Here is an 18167-nt window from a genome sequence, read left to right on the forward strand (position 1 = left end):
GCACTTTTAGATGACAGTGAGATGGACAGTGTAGTGTTTTTTTTTTAAAGGCCAGTGAAACTGGAGCCTGGAGATTGAATGAGAGAGAATGATTTATGAGAGAGAGGTAGTTTGAGGCCGGTTAACATAGGATCTGAGGCCTTGGAGATGATTTTGGAGGAAAGTCAGTGAAGAATTTTTAAGTTGAAGGAGGATTAAAATGACCTTTTTTTTTTTTTTTTTTTTTTTCTAAAAAAGAAGAATACATTAGTTGATACCAGTGAAGACAATATGTTGGGAAAATTGATGGTTGGAGTGGGGTGGCTGCCAGGAAAACTTCTGAGGCAGGATGGTCAGGTAAGAGGCTGTTGTTCTTCGCCAATTGAGTCATGGTGAAGGGCATGAAGGACTCCTGTGGGGGCATGAAGAGGGATTTGAGAGCACTTAGGGGGTAGAATCAGCAGGGTTTGGTGACAAGTTGTCTGTTGGGGAAAATAAAATAACATGGAGGTGATGGAGGAGTTTGAGAATGGTATCCAGGTCTCTCGAGGGAAATAGGTGTCTGACATTCACTGAAGCAGGCCAGCAGAAGGCAGAGCAAATAATTGGAAAAGTCATGAATTACAAGTGAGACTTAATTTAGTTTAGGGGACCAGTGGGGCATGTAAGGAAAGCTGTTGGCTGGTATCAGAGATCCAAGTTTGAAGCTTAAGTGAACTAGTAGGGGTTGGTGGATCACACTGGTGGTGTTGGGATTGGGACCTCGTGCAGAGTGGAGTGCTCCTGACCTAACCGATGGGGAACAGAGTGGCATCCTAAAGAGGAGACAGGGAGGAAAATCAGCCTTCCTTTCTCCTCTGTGCCTTGGGCCTGGGGAACTTTTCTTTATTCCTGCTCTCAGATCATTGTACTTCCTCTCTTATGCAAAATCTCTTCTGCCTTAGGAGCTCATGACTTTCAACTATACCACTTCCCACATTTTCACTTTCTGAGTTCCTCTCCCACAGCTATCATCTTAGGAAACCTGTGAGCTAGATGCAAATCTAAGCCTCTTCTTAAGTCTTAGAGAATCCAGTGTCTATAGATAGTCATTACTTTTTTCAACAAATCTTCATTGACTTCCTACTGCATTTGGGACAGGCTCTGTATTAAGCACTGGATTCACTAGCAAACCAAAGACTCTGTTCTGGTGCCCTCTACTTTTGATTTTGGGGAGATGGACAATAAATGCACATCTGGTGGAGCCAGGTAAGGATGATGCATTGGAGAAGGGTAGGGCTTCCTTTGAGGCAATGATGGTGCTGAGACCCAAATGAAGTAAGAGAGTAAGTCATGTGGATTTATGAGTGGATATATAGATTGCTGTGTAACAACTCATCTCACAATTTGCAGTGTAAAACAAATATACATTATCTCACAGCTTCTCAGGATTAGGAATTTGGGTGTCGCTTAGCTGGATGTTTCTGCTTAGGGTTTCTCATCAAGAGCTGGTAGTCAAGCTGTCAGCTGAGACTGCAGTTATCTCATGGATCATTTGGGACTGAAGAATTTGTGTCCTAGCCCAATCATGGTTCTTGGCAGACATCAGTTCACTGAGGGCTGTTAGACTGAGGGCCTGGGTTCTTTACCTCCTGGCAGTTTGCTTCCCCCATGGCAAGCGATGAGGGAGAACGCCCCACAGTCTTTTATGAACTAATCTGAGATGTGACACGCTATCATTATTTTCTGTCATCTGTACCATAAACTGCCTCTTTTACTGACTTGTCTTCCCCATTGCCTGTGTGTAATTTTCTAATCCAGCTCTGCCTTCGTCTATCTTACTTCCTTTTTCAAGCAAGCTCCTTAAACGTACAGCTTTTATTTGCTGTCTTAACTTTACTGCCACTTGTCCTCTTCTCCCTCCTGCCAGTTGGCTCCTGTTCTTTACCACGCCCTGATGCTTCTTTGCCAAAAGAGACCTATTGGTGATGAAGACCAATCAGTTCTCTTGTTACTTTAGCTGATTTCTGTTGTGGCACTTAATATTCATTCTCTGCCCACCTCGCCCCAAGATTATCTCTCCTCTTAATTGCCAATATGTCATATTTTTCCTTCTGGTATTCTCACATCACTGGCCTCCCCTGGATCCACTTGTTCTGTCAACCATTTAAATGGAGGTATTTCATAGAATTTTGTTAATGACTCTTTGTTTATACTATATTTTGCCTTCAAAGCTGACCTCTACCAAAACTGAATGATTCATGACCCACCACGATATACAAACATCAAACTTACATACACATACACACACACACACAGACACACACAAATATGTTGTTCTACCTGTATTATTTAGTTACTTATTTTTGGTTAGTGGAATCCAGGTACCCCATAAAAAAACAACTGTGAATCATAATATTTTTTCCTGCCTTTTCACATTCTGTAAATCACCAAGATCTGTTTATGCTCCCAGCCTGCTCTCCTCCTTCTCTCTCTCTCTGGCCCATGACTTTGCCCTAGATTAGACCCTTGTTTCTCCCCTGGCCTGCTGTGCTCCTCTGACATCTAATAGCCCAGTCTCTGCTCTGGTCGGTTCTCTACCTTTGATGCTACCGCCAGTTATTTGTCTAACTCATTTGTCTCAACATTTCAGTGCCTGGTCGCCTACATTATCGACTCCCAGTCACTAGAGTGAGCGCCGATTCCTCGCGTGGCACACACTGCATCTTACCGTCTGGTCTCTGTGGGTCTGCTGGGCCCAACTTTGGCTGCCCTCACCCTTATATTTAAGGCGTCTGCCGTATGAAAAATTTTATTTCCCTTAAAAGGTCATGCTGTGGAATGCCTCTGCTTTTTAATTCTGTTATTTTCCTGAAATGTGTTTAATTCTCCCTTTACCCCTCACTTAACCCATAGGTCAGATAAAATTGCGAGTGTGTTTCTACCCTGTGCACCACCGCCCCACCTTCCCCAACATAGTTAATAACTTTTTCTCTTTAGCTTTTCCTCCCTTTGTGTAGGTTTCTATTACGCTCTTACTTGATTGTATTTTACTTTTATTCTGTCTTTCTCAGGGAACATGAACTGTTTGAAGGCAGGGTCTTAGGCTCATTTAGCTTTGTGTCCCTAACACTTAGCAAAATGTTTGACGCATTGTTAACACTTAGTAAGTGTCAATTAAAGAACATGTAATTGGACTAAGTTAGTATGGCTTTAGGTATGGTTTTTGTAGGGGAAATTAAGAATCCAAATACTTAAGTTCATTAGTGTCCTTGCTTCAAAAATGTGGTTCGATTACTTGGTGGGATTTAGTGTTGTGTTAGGCAGAAGTTGGAAAAAATGAAATGCCTGCCAACTTAGAATATTAAATATCAAGTAATTAAAATTTTTTCTGAAGCTAGTCTTGTTATATTGCACTTTAAAAATATCTTCCCGTTCCAGCTTTATACACAATTACATTTTCAAAAATGATTTGTTTCAACTTCAAATATATTCCCATAGAAATAATATTACATATAGTGTTTCAGTATTCCTGTATCAGAGTGCAGTCTGGAGCCAGAAGCCACACAATAATTGAACAGGGAGAATTTAATACAAACTGAGGGATTGACTATAAAGGGTAAGGAAAATAAAGGATACAGGAATAGCAGATACGGGGAACACAGCATTCAAAGAAGGAACAAATCTGGAAGAGGGCCCTACTCCCCCCATCTCCAAGGCTAGAATCCAGACCTCATTGGAGAAGATGTGGTGGTGTCCTACTGGATGGCAGAGGAGTTCATGGAAGTTAGCTTCATGGAAATCTGCCTTCTGGGTGCTGGAGGGAAATGGTCCACAGGGAGGTGCTGCCCTGCAGAACTCACTGTGAATCTGCCAGTAGGGGTGGTGCAGCATGAAGCCACCATCAGGGGTCTGGAGAGAAGCTGCCCATGGGTTCGTGTCATGTGCCTCCAAATAAGAAGAGAACCAGAGAGAAGAATCCTTCTCCCCTAGCTGGGTAGTTCAGTTGGTTAGAGCATTGTCCAGATATGCCAACGTCGAGGATTTGATCCCAGGTCAGGGCACATACAAGAATCAACCAATGAGTGCATAAATAAATGGAATAACAAATTGTTGTTTCTCTCCTTCTCTCTCCACCCTCCCTTTTTTCCTCCCTCCTCCCTCCCTCTCTAAAATCAATAAATTAAAAAAGAAAGAATTATTTTTTCTCTAATGTCCTTTCAACACCATCTAAAATTGTCCTAGTTGGCATAAGCAGGGCAATGGGAAGGTAGTGCTGAAAAGCAATAGATTAACCACTGGCACAGTTCACCCTTGTTGACTACTTGAGCTTTCATATGTTTCTAATTAGGATACAGCTATCACAGAAATTAGGAAAAATAAATATAATTTATCTTGAATTCTAGTGTCCAATGAGGACAGTGCAATTAGATGAAGATGAGAAAGGAGATGGACATCCTATGTGTTCTGAAGTCATTAATGGCATTCTCAGAGGAAATATATTGTTAAATATCTTAATTTCATATGCCTTGATCTAGATATATTAGAAGTACTATTCTTATATCTGTCACTTAAGAATTAATTAGCTTTGGCTTAGAAAATTAGACAATAAAATAGAGTCTTTCCTATAGTAAGCAGTTGAGCCACAGCTGGTAAAGAAAGAGAGGAAGTATTGCAGGTATTTATACATGTTTCCCTGATTCAGTACATTAGTCAGTCAACCAAAATATTTGAGAATTAGGAATACTCTGTTGAGCAAAGATAGGAAACAAGAACATTTTTTGTGAAAAGGGAAATATAAAGTGGGGACAAGGACTGGGGCCAGGTAGCTGAGCATGCCAGTCAGTGGGGCGAGCGAGGCTACTTTGTATGGAACACGTGTACTTCTTAGCCATATGCAGACAAACATGTTGGTAGCATAGTCCAAGTAGGGTCATAACTTGGGAGTACCTCCATATTATGAGTCAATTCTTAGGCTAAATTTGACATGAACTTTTGTTCTATAAGTTTAATTACAGATATAACTTATGGAGGCTGCATTAAATAGTCCTGCTGACTCTTCTGGAAGAATTTTTTGTCATTATAGGAAGAAAAAAAACAACAGGAATAAAAGCATTTATATATGGCTCATAGAGGATGCTTACGAATATTGATGACAGAATAGGTGTTTAATAAATCATTACTGATATATGTTTATATTTGGGTCCATAACTTAGAAGAAGGGAGATATTTAAGGCTGTCTGATGTCTCTTACATAATATGACCTTATTACTTATTACCCATCTCTTCCTACCTATTTCATGAGCATGTCTTTTTTCTATCATCCGTTCTTCCTAGCTATAAGAAAATGTGTGAGAAGTTGGAGGACTGGTGAAGTCAGGGATGGGGACAAGTGTATCCCCACCCCCAGATGTGAAGCAGTCGTGACTGACAGTTATACATGATGGATATTGACTTGGATACTGGACTTATCACACTATTGACCTTCAGATCCTCACTCAAACAGTAGAGTACCTTATCCGTGCTGAAGAACTAGGCAGAACTTCCAAGTACAGATAGGGAATTTGAGTCCATATTTCCAATTATTTTCTTAATCAACTCAAAGGATTCAGTTGGCGGAGATGCCTCTGACCTACAGGTGGGGGTGTGGCATATAGGTCAAGGTTGGATCATCGTACAGGTTTCCCAACACTTGTTACTGTCTCTCCTAAATATTTCAACATTTTAGAAGATTTGGGGCCTCCATTATGTCATTAGTCACCATATATTATAAGACATTTGAATCACTGTAGAACGTTTGGTGTTATAAGTTGGCTAGATTGCTAAAGGCAAGGGTGTGAGTGTCCCTGCTCAGTTATAAATGGAGCTTTGTTGTTTTTTCCCCCCCTCCAGGTTTTTCTGAAGAGTGACCGAGTGGCCAGAATGGTTCAGAGTGGAGGATGTTCTGCTAATGACTTCAGAGAGGTGTTTAAGAAGAATATTGAAAAACGTGTGCGGAGTTTGCCAGAAATCGATGGCTTAAGCAAAGAGACAGTGCTGAGCTCATGGATAGCCAAATACGATGCCATTTACAGGGGTGAAGAAGACTTGTGCAAACAACCAAATAGAATGACCCTCAGTGCTGTGTCTGAACTTATTCTGAGCAAGGAACAGCTCTATGAAATGTTTCAGCAGATTCTGGGTATTAAAAAACTAGAACACCAGCTCCTTTATAACGCATGTCAGGTAAGTGGTCCATTGTATTTCCCATTCCCCTGCCTGACTCAGTGAATATCAAGTGTTTATAAGGCTATGGAGATGTACTTTACTTTCTATAATCACTTTGGTTGAAAAGTTGAGTGAAATTTAATTTCAATAAATCAAATAGTGACATTTTAAAGAAACTTTGAAAGAATTATTTAATAGAGGGAGAAGAATATCAGTACATTTTATCCAGTAAATAAATGTTCCCATGTACCCTATTTTAGGACATCAGATTTGTGCTTGTTTGGTATATATGGGGCATGTCCAAATGGATATCACCTGTTATCTGAAGAAGCTTGGCAATTTATAATAAACAGTTATTCCTCAGTGGAAAATAATTTTACATAAAGATATGATGCTGGCCTTCTGAATTTTATGGAAGTAACTGAAATTTCAGATTTTTTTCTTTAACCTAGCCAGATAGAAATTAATTGAAGATGACTGCTAAACTGCATAATTTAAAGAGATGATAGTGAATAATATATTTTCTTTTCTTATTCAAATCATACATATGAAAAAGCTTAATAAAATATCATATTTATTCCATGTCTTTCATCTTTATACCCTATGATTTTTCTAATAATGTATTCCTTCCATATTTGCATTTTGTTTCCTTATTTTAGAGGCATAAATTAGTTAACTGTGCCCTAATATACAATTTAAATTGACAAAGTTCTGGTATTTAAAAGTCCATCACTTCATTATGAGTTATACTTCCTTACTGTACATATGTTTACATTTATTTTTAATATTTTTTCAGATTTACTTCTCTTAATTTGATATTCTATCCATGTCATTTACTTTTAAATGTAATTTGTGGATCTTTTAAGATGAATAAATTAACAAAGTTAATTAATAGTAAAACAATGTAACACCTTAACCCTGTGAACAAGCTGTGCATTCATGGTAATTGTTTCTAACTGTTATTAAACCTGTTGGTGGTTTGATAATAGTGGAGGATGACTGTAAAACCAAAATCTCCTACTTTAAAAGATAAATACGCCTGGGAGTTTGTATTTTTAATGAAACAATAGCTTGTATAAATATTGATGAACTTAATTTAGTAGTAAAATTCAGATTCAGACATTCAGTAGATATTTATTGGGTATTTAGTCAAGTCAGAACTGTACTAGGTGTTGGGGAAATCATGCTGAACAAGATAAAACATTTGTTCTCCATATGCCAAAGTCTGATAGAGCAGATAGACATCGAAAAGAGTTATTACTTATGCATGAGAGTTTATACTGGATGTTACAGGGTCATAAATACCTATGGACCTATGAGTTTGTTTATTAACTCAAGATATTTCTTAATTAATCCTTTGCTTGCTTTTTAAGATCACTTCTAAAGCAAGGGTGTGGATCCCCTGATTTATGTCCCCTATGACTTGGAACATATGGGCCTCTAATTCAAATCTTTTTATAACAACAGATTTGTTTATTATTTCTAAAAATCTGTAAGTGTTTGCCCCATATATTTTGATGCTCTGTTAGTTTTGTACACATTTAGAATGTCTTTTTGTGGAATTAATTCCTTTATTTTTATATAAAGTCCCTCTTTTCGCCCCCTGAAGTCTGCTTTGTCTTAAACTGAGATAGCTACTCCAGCTTTCTTTTGATTAGGACTAACACGGGGTGTCTTTCTCCATCAGTTCACTTTTAACCGGTCTGATTCCGTATGTTTAAATTGGGTTTCTTGTAGACAGTATATAATTGCATCTTGTTTTTTAATCCGACCTCACAGCCTCTGCCTTTTAATGGGTGTGTCTAGACTATTCCTGTTTGCAGTGATTTACTCTAAGTTGCACAGTCTTTGTGTTCTCACTTCCTTGCCTTTGTTCCCTGTCTCCCCTCCCTCTTCTTCTGCCTTCTCTAATTTTAACTGAACATTTTAGGGTTTCATTTTATATCTTCTTTTGGTATACTGCTTACACTTGGTTTTTAAAAAATGTTTTTAGTGGTTGCGCTAAGGTTTACAATATCCATTTTTAAATAGTCTAGGTCTGCCTTCAAATAACATGATGAGACTGAGTGTAATGCTGTCCCACAATAGGGAATTCCCAGTTCCTCCCTCCCATGCCTTGTGACATTTCTGTCATTCATTTCATTCATTATATGAAAAGAATGAAGATGAATTAGATCAATTAAGAAAAAGAAAATAAGAGGAAAAAAAGGTTATATTTTACCTTTATTTGTTCCTTCTCTGCTACTCCTTTTCTTTTTTCTTTATGTAGATTCATTTTCTGACCTGTATCATGATCTTTATCTCTGAAAAACTTCATTTAACATTTCTTGCAAGGAAGGGCTACTGGTGATGAATTTTCTCAGTGTTTGTCTGAGAAAGACTTTGTTTCTCCTTGATGTTTAGAGAATAATTTCACTGGAAATAGAATTATCAGTTAGCTCTTTTACTCTTTCAACACTAAAGATTTCGCTCTCCTCTCTTCTTGCATGGTTTCTGATGAGAAGCCTGATATAGCTCTTCTTGGTTCCCTGCAGGTAAGGTGTTTTTGTCCTCTGGCTTCCTTTAATATTTTCTTCTTGTCTTATTTTTCTGCCATTTAAATATGAATATGCTTAGGTACAGGTTTTCTTTCGATATTTCTCTTGCATGGTGTGTTCTGAGCTTCCTGGATCTGTGGGTTTGTGTCTGTCATTAACTTTGGAAAGTTCTCAGACATTACTAGTTCAAATATTCCTTCTGTCCCATCTTTTCTTTCTCCCCCTCCTGGTATTACAGTTTTGATACTGTCCCATAGTTCTGGGGTGTTCTGTTTTGCTTGTTTTTCTCTTTGCATTTCAAAATGTTTTCAACTTTTTCCATTAGAGCCTTAAACTTATTAACAATAGTTATTTAAGTTTCGTGTTTGATAGCTACAACATCTCTGTCACTTCTAAATCTGGTTTGGCTGGTCGGCTTGGCTCAGTGGTTGAGTGTCAACCTGTGATCTAGGAGATCCCGGTTCGATTCCCGGTCAGGGCACATGCCCGGATTGCAGGCTCGATCCCCAGCTGGGGGCGTGCAGGAGGCAACTGATCAATGACTGTCATCATTGATGTTTCTGTCTCTCTCCTTCTCCCTTCCTCTCTCTGAAATCAATAAAATATACATAAAAATAATAATAAATAAATCTGGTTTGGATGCTTGCTTTTGCTCTTTAGAATGTTTCTTTTTTCCATTTTCTTTTTTTCCTTTTGGTATGCTTTATAATTTTTTGTTGAAATCCAGCATGTTATATCAGGTAACAAGAACTGAAGTATATTTGCCTTTATTGTGAGGATTTTTGTTAATCTGACTGGGTGTTGGACTGTGTTCAGTGTTTGTTAAACACAGACGAATTAGAAGCTTCTAATTCGTCTAGTGTCATTCTCTTTGTCTTTTCTCTTGACTTTGGTTTCCTTAAGTGTTCCTCCTCAGAGAGGGCCTGTGTCTTGCATCTCTTTTAGCTGTGATTGACTGTTATTGTACCAGAGCTGTGTTGGTGTTATGGCAAGGTGTTGGGGAATAGTGCATGTTTGTTCTATTACCAGACTAAGCCTCACTTTTTAGTGGGTGTACGTCTTGGGGTAGTAACCTTCACAAGTGTTTCTGTTCCTTGTCTAAGAGTATTGCTTCCCTCCCCACCCATGTGCTATATTCCCTTCCCTGATTAAAGTATCCCCAGTTTATTTTCTTGAAGTCTTTCTCCCTGTTCACTGTGGGGATTTTGTTTGTTTGTTCTGTTTTTGTTTGTTTGTTTGTTTTTCCAATAGAAGTCATAAGAAGGCTGCAAAGGACTGCAGAGGGCAGTCCTTCTCTCCTTCCAGCTGAGTCAGTGCTCCTTCTGGAAAAGTCTGTCCCCACTTTGTTAGGGAAGAGAACCTGGGGGATTTAACAGTGGCTTTTCTTCCCCTCTTCCTGCCAGATCCACATGAGGACCTCTCTTGAATCCTTACCGTGAGAACTTTATGGGGTTACTGGAAGGAAACCCCAGTAAAGTGTGGGAGTCCCCTTATGATTGCAGCCCCAGGATATTCTCACTCTGCACTCAGTTTCTAGTAATTAGTACAAGTTACTAGTCAAGTAAATGGTATGGCTTCCACTGACTTCTGCTGCAAGTGCTGTACCTCTCTGGTTTTGCCTGTTTCTCCAGATTTGGGAGTTAGTGGTTTGCCCTGCAACCTCAGTCCTCTGACAAGTCTTAAGAAAAGTCATTGATTTTCAGTTTGTGCAGCTTTTTATTTTAAGGATGGGAGTGACAGCTTCCAAGCTCTTTACATGTCTGAGCTGAAACAGCAGTTCCTTTCTTTTGTTTTGAGATTTGAGAAAAAAGCTTAAAGATTATTTTTTGATTGACTTAAAAACAAAAGAAACTACAACCCTACCCACCAAAAAAATCCTCCCCTATAAATAAAGGAAGAGCTTTTCTTTGGGATAGCAATCATTTTTACAAAATGAATAGAATTATGAAAATGGGTCATTAAGAAAACAGCTAAGATTTTTCTTTCCCTTTAACAGATGTTAAAAAAGAAAAGGTGATAGAAAACCCAGAAAATAACCTGTTCTTAATAGGTAAGGGATAGTCTGAGAAGAGGGAATAGTAGAGTAGGGCATGAGGGAGGAGAAAGAGGGTCTAAAGCTAGCTAAGCTGCTGGCACCTGGCTCCAGGTGTATATCAGGAAAATGTACTTCACTTTCCCTTTGTCTCAGGAAAGGCTTTGAGACCCTTGCTAACTGGAATATTCATTTGTATTTGTTTACTCTCATCTGGTCGCATGTTTTTGTCCAGATTGATCCTTAGGAAATCTCAAATTTGTGTTGATTGCGTTAAGGTCAAACTTGTGTTGCTTGCTTTAAGGTCAGAAGTTGACGATAGAGAGCTTTCTGCTAAGGTGTGAAGGATGGCAATGGCCAGTCAGTTGGGGCCTCTGTGGGGACTCGAGAAGGAAGGACATGAATGAGAATAATGCCAACAGGAACCTCTTGTGACTGTACCTGTTGTCCCAGAGCTGCAGGATTAGCATCTGGAATGGAAAACAGGAAGCTGTCTCCTGAAGAGGAGGTGTTTACATTACTTCTGGTCAGAGCCAAGAACTTACGAATTATCAAAATTAAGGCAGAAGGAAAAACTCCTAGAACATTGGTATGGAAGATATCACAATTAAGTTATGAAATCTAGAATAATTGAAAAAATATTATTTATATGTTCCCAGAAAAGATTTTAAAAATAATAACAACACAAGTATATCTTATCAAAATTAAGGCAGAAGGAAAAACTCCTAGAACATTGGTATGGAAGATATCACAATTAAGTTATGAAATCTAGAATAATTGAAAAAATATTATTTATATGTTCCCAGAAAAGATTTTAAAAATAATAACAACACAAGTATATCATAGTTAGCTTCTGTGCTATTAAAGCTACCAATCATACACTGGAATTTTTGGCTTGAGGATCTTATATCTGCATTGGTCCATATTCAGAGAACAAAATATTAGGTAAGAAAAGATAGAGGAGAGTTCAATGTGCGGATTCTAAAATGAGCCACATAACAATATGAGAATCTAAAATTGTTAGCCATAATTTACTTGAATCATCATATTAAAGGTACAGTAAAGTAACAGGAGCAAAGGAAGAACAGTCTGTCAGTGGAAAGTTTAATTTCAGAATAATTTTAAGGAAATGCAGTGAAGTTCACTAAATATAATTATACTTTTAGAGAAACAGTTGATATTAAAGCCATGTTTTTATAGTCAAGTTAATAATTTTTATATCACATATTTTTAATGAAAATGCTGTTACATCAGCTCCCTTTCTTTGAACAGAAATTAAATGTTTGTTTTTCTCATATGTTTTTATTGATTTCAGAGAGAGGAAGGGAGGGATAGAAACATCAGTGATGAAAGAGAATCATTGATCTGCTGCCCCCTGATCCCCTACTGGGGATCCAGCCTGAAACCCGGGCATGTGCCCTGACTGGGAATCAAACCCTGATCTCCTGGTTCATGGATCAGGGCTCAACCACTGAGACACACTGGCCTGGCAGAAATTAAATGTTTATTAAAGATTATTGTAAAATATAACAAAAGCTAATACAGTATGTTCAAATCAATTAATTGTTAACCCATTCTTTATAATCATATAGGTAATATAGATAATTAAAAATCATGTGCCAAGCACTGTGTTGAGTGATAGGAACACAGAGATAAAACCTAATTATTTCCTAGATTTATTATTTTTTTAAATAGCACTGTTGTAACTGCCATAGTGGTGTGGTAAGCTCCTGGCTCTTCCTTCTTGAGGTTGAGGAGAAGGCAGGGTTGGGGAAGACTGTATGATCTATAGATGAAGTTCACCAGAATGAGAAGATACTGCAGTATGCTGGGTGGAGGCACAAGCACGTACAGATTGTGGAGGTCTGGAAAACTGTGGCATTTGGGGAAGTCTTCGCTACTCCTGGAGTGTGAGGAAGAGAGGGGCCAGTGGTTTGAGATGACATTAGCAGATGTAAGTAAGGGTGATATAAACTATAGAGAGACATACAACCTTAAATATAGAAAAATTATGGCCATTCCAATCATTAACTCCAGAATTTCACAAATCATGTAAAATCTTACCATTCTTAAGGCCTTAATCTTCTCTTTGCTTGTCCTAAGACATAAAAAACTGCCATTTAATGGCATTTATGTGAATATTTTCTTCAAGCATTCTGAGATTTAAACTTACACATGAAAAATACACCTTGCTCACTGTCATTTCCTCAGTTTTCTTTTCCTACTTTGAAAGCAAGAACAGAGTATGAATGGTAGAGTATGTAGTGTCATTATCTACTGTAATTCTCCTCCTTTTCTATTTTGTATTTTAAGAAGATTACATAACTGAATTTTACAGCTATCTAATTTTTTTCTGCCAAAAGCAACCTTTATTAATTTTTTATAATCTCATTCCATTAACTGAAGAAAGTGACTCACCCACCTATACCCAAGAGTCAAAGCAAAGTTAACAGAAATCTTCCTCTCTCAGTGTCCCCTATCCAAATGCCTTATATTTTGAAAGAACTTCACTAAGTAATACTAAAGACCTGCTCCATATTTTAAGGGATCGTGGAAATATATACAAATGGTTAAAAAGTTGTGTTCAAGTTTATATCTCCTTTTCCCTAGAAATTTTAGGTTTGGAGATGAAGCTCTTTGGGTTTAGGAGTTTTAGAGACATCAACAAATATAGGCAGTGGCTGTGTTTCTCACGCTCTTCCTGTTAGGGTCTTCCTCTGGAAGTCCAGGAGCCATGAGGCACCTAGTTCTGAAGACCCCCTTTTAAGGTGTATAAAAGGAAGTGAGAGAGGAGGAGACATGGGAACGCTCCAAGGAAACAGGGATCCGCCTTTCCCCACTGCAGTGTTTTTTCTCAGCTAGTAGCATGTGACTGATAATACATTCCGTTTAACATAATTTGTCTACTTTGGCAGACATAAAAGCATGTTCTACAGAAGACAGTTACATATGATAACAAAAATCACTTTCAAATAAGGAGAATGAAGCTGTGGGAATGACAGTTAACAAGGTATATTTGTCGTGTGTGTGTAATTTTCAGTCTCAGAGTGCTTGATGAAAATATTCAGGTAAATGATATCAGATAGCAGTTTTTCTGTTTTAGGATACAGCAAGGAGAAACTTAAGACCTTAAGAATAATTAGATTTTATAACATCTGATTTTTGAAATTCTGGAATTAATCATTAGAGTGGCCATAATATTTATCTAAAGGCCATTTCTTTGTAAAATAAATGTATCATGATATAAATTGGATGAATCTGATTTCATTCCAATGAATTTGAATATCTGATTAGTAATATGAATCAGTTTCCTCTCTAAAAATTAAAATTTTATGAATACAATTTTAATATACTCTTAAAACAAATTATAGGTTTTTATCAGGGCTGCTTTATTTGACTATGCTTTATTTTGTTTTTTACCTTTGGCCTACATGTAGAGGAACTACATAAGAATATTCCTAAATAAAATTTCTCCTAAATTATTTTGTTTACTTTGTTTTTGCCTCCCCCCAAATCTCGCCAGTTCACAAATATATGCTACCTTCAACCATCCCTTGCATTTAATTTTAGATTTTCCTTCTTTACACAGATCTAGTCTATAGAAGTTTGGGTATTATCCCAACCCCTCCCTTTTTTTCAATCAAAAGAGAGCACAAATCTAAAGAAATCAGGCATCTTTGTAGTAGTAACAGTAGGCAGAAAATATATATTTATTTTATTATCTATTGTCACCTATTAATGAATAAAAAAAGATTGAATATACTATTTCAAGTATAAGTGTTTATATCTTTTTCATGATTGTTAATTCTTGTCAAATCATTGCTAAAATATTCTGTCAAAGTTAAATTGAGATATATATGTAATATATATCTTCCTTTCATTCAAAAATGCTTATTGAATACCTTCTAAAGTTGTTAGTTACTGGGCTAAGCAATAAAATTACAAAAATTACAAGGTTTGGTTCTTTCTCTCTTGGTATTTTTATGTGGTCAGGAGACAGATATATAAACAAAATGTAGTAGTAAACTTAATAAGTATGTTAGTGGGTGTATGTATATGGCATACCTGAAAGGCAGCGTCTTAATTTTATATAGGATAGTTTGTGTGGATTTCTTTAGTGTTCCACCCTGGCTGCACATTAGAATGACCCAAGGAGCTTTAACAACCACTGCATGCCTGGGCTCTATCTCAGACTAAGTGAAATGATCCATGAAAATTTAGCACAGTGCCAATTCTTTGTACTAAATTTATTGTGGTGACATTGGTTAATAAGATTATATAGATTTCAAGTGTACATTTCTGTGGTACATGGTCTGTGTATTACATTGTATGCCTACCACCCTAAGACAAATCTTCTGTCACCATAAAACCCTTTACCCTTTACATCGCCCCCTTCCAAATATGAGTGAAATCATATGGTTCTTGACTTTTTCTGCCTGACATATTTCTGCATTATGCTGATGCAGATGCACACTGAGGCTCGAAGACCCCAGGCCTGACAGTTCATCCAAGGACTTAATGCCACAGTCACATCTAACTGTAGGGGAGGTTGAAAAACAATCTAGCTGTGTCCCCAGGAAGAAGAGGGATCTGGTAGTGTGGAAAACCCAATTCTCTGTTGGAGTTTTTTCTTTTCTTTTTTAAAAATATGGTTTTATCAATTTTAGAGGAAGGGAGTGGTAAAGAGAGAAGCATTGATGAGAGAGAAACATTGATTGGCTGCCTCCTGCATGCCCCCTACTGGGGATCGAACCTACAACCTGGGCATGTGCCCTGACCAGGAATTGAACTGGTGACCTCTTGGTGCATCGGATGACACCAGCCAACTGAGCCACAATAGCCAGGACTCTGTTGGCATTTTAATGAAAGTTTAAGGAAGGTCCTAAGAAGGCAGAAATTCCTGAATTTTGGAAGATGGATAAAAATTTAACGGACAGAAGAAAAATAACATTTACAAAGGCACAAGGAGAATGAAAAGGCTTGGAATCTGTTAGGAAGGTATGTTGTGTGTATTTCTGGAGCAGGAGCTAAGGGTAAAGAATTAGGAAAGTACTTGAATATTGAAGGCCTTATATGTTAGCTGGAAGAGCTTGCAATTTACCATGTGATAGGGAACATAGCTGGGCTATTACTGCAGAAATGACAAGAATAAATGGGGCCTGGAAAGATCTTTCTCTGTGGTCTTAATAGATTGTACATAGTCTGTACTCTGCTTTACCCCACCTGTGGGCATGGCCCAGCATTATTAAAACAAAAGTGGACCAGGACCTGCAAGTTAATCTTTCACATAATCTCCAGGCTCTGCTCCCTGCCCTGCTGTGGTCTTGTTTTTGTTTTTGTTGTTGTTTTGCTCTGTTGCCTATAAAGTTCCTAGACTAGTGGATTTTACCTAGGAGTCTGTTTTCACATCCTCTTGGATCCGTGCTCTGTTCTGTGCTTCAGAATTCTACTCTGCTCCCACACTTGGGCACATTGGCTTGAGTCAGAACACTGGACCACCTGCTTGCCTGACAAGGGACAAGATGGAAGTCCAGGAATTCAAGCAGAAACTGGGAACCAGCTTGGGCCTGTAGCTCAAGACATACCATTTTCTAGAACTATGAGTAACACCCACCTATTCCTCTCCCTCTGGCTTGTGGAAAAGACAGTATTCTTTGATGATTCTCTTTCCATTTACATTGTCAGTGTTTATCTGATGCAGCATTTATATAAACCATGGTCTGATGGGGCATCTCTCGTTAAGGTCTTTATTAAACATAGTACCTGCTTTGGTCAGACACTATTGTAGGCTCTCAGTATATGGTGTTTCCTCTTGTCATGGAGTAACACTTCATGGTGAGGGGTGATGTGAGGGAGAAATCAAGAGTTCTGTTCTGTACAGGGAATAAAATGTCCATGTGGAAATGGCAGATGGAGGTTAGATGCACAATTCCAATTTCAATGAGGGGTCAGGGTTGGAAATAAAGATTTGAGAATCAGATAGTTAGTGTTAAACTATGGGACATTATGAGATCATGTCAGGAGAGTCTGGAGCTCGGGCAGTAAAATGGCCCAGGACTTAGAGCCTGCACAAAGGAAAAAGAGCCCGTGTCGTCGGAACAAAGCTAGAGAGTGTGGTGTTGGGGAAGCCAAGAGAAGACGTTTCAAGGGGGAGAGTGTTTATCTGCCACTACTGCTCAGATGTCAGGAAAGATGACAATGAAGTGACCCTTTAACTTGTCAAGGTGGAAAATATTGTTGACTTTGGCAAGGGGAGACTCCATGGAGTGGTTGGGAGCAAACCTGCTTGGAGTGGATTAAGAGAAGAAGCAAGAAGGCAAAAAAATAGAGTTAATGGAAAAACTTCCAGGGAATCAGTCAGTAACAAAGAACATTATATTAGTTCCTTCTCTATAGTACATTGAGTAATTTTATTAAAAATTAATGGGGCACTTACTATGTGCCAGGCTCACAGCATCAACCTTTGTCCTTAATTGTTTATTATTACTGGCTTTCAGAAATGTATGGCCCACAAAACCTTATGCCTGTTTCTTCTGGTAGATGGTCAGAACAACTTTTGTTTTTATAAAGTGCTTTTTAATTTTTTTTGTTATTTTTTTATCTTTATTGTTGAAAGTGTTACAGATGTCCCTCTATTTCCCCCACTGACCTCCTCCTTCCCACTCCTGCCCCCTCCCCAGGCCTTCACTGCAGTATTGTAAAAAAGGCTAAAGGAGTTTATTGCCACCAAACCAGCACTGCAAGAAATGCTAAAGGGACTGTTGTAAGAAGAAACACAGAGAGAGAAGAACACAGGCATAAAGAATAAAAATGGCAATAAATAAGGACGTATCAATAATAACCTTAAATTATGGTGTATGTGTGTGTTGTTGTTGTTTTAAAGCAATTTGAAAAGGCCGAGGAAAAGGGATTTACATACACTCACAAAAGAGTTCCCAGTGATAGTTAATGCTTTTAGCTGATTATCAAGGTCATAATATCCTAAATCTTCTTTGCTTTAGACTAGAAAAAAATACTTCCTTTTGCCCGAATCACTTTAGATACAACAGGGTCAACTGATCTTTATCTTAGTAAGATGCTACTTGTGTAATGGACAGTGATTGATTCTAGCTATTTGTTACAAACTGGTAAAAAGGCCTCTCATATTAAATGTTTAAAATGATGTCATTTCCTATTTGCAAAGTTCTTTCATGATTCTCATATGAAGGTCTCCAAATGAATAAGGCTCATATATCATTCTATGAATCATCAGAAGTTTGTGAACTCACTTTATATGTGGTATTGTTATCAGAGAAATGCATGGATGAGCTTTCTCCATTGCTAGTGGGAGTGCGGTTCTTAAGATATCTCGAGTAAAAGGATTTTCTGAGACTTGCATGTGAGGATGAGTGATTTTTAATTGCATAGAATTACATCCTTGGGTTTCCAAAGTC

The 18167-nt window shown here is 37.9% G+C and overlaps 1 protein-coding gene across 7 annotated transcripts in view; it reads left to right on the forward strand.

Moving 5' to 3' along the window:
- Nucleotides 1-18167, forward strand: part of CADPS2 (calcium dependent secretion activator 2) — a 536766-nt gene that overhangs the window by 177804 nt on the left and 340795 nt on the right. For all 7 annotated transcript variants that reach the window (XM_081147044.1, XM_081147045.1, XM_081147046.1 and 4 more), the window contains exon 3: nucleotides 5851-6183. In XM_081147044.1, the coding sequence (XP_081003170.1) occupies nucleotides 5851-6183 (333 nt within the window). The remainder of the gene's footprint in view (nucleotides 1-5850; nucleotides 6184-18167) is intronic.

Source organism: Miniopterus schreibersii, assembly GCF_964146895.1.
Source record: "Miniopterus schreibersii genome assembly, chromosome: 9".
Taxonomy (NCBI): domain Eukaryota; kingdom Metazoa; phylum Chordata; class Mammalia; order Chiroptera; family Miniopteridae; genus Miniopterus; species Miniopterus schreibersii.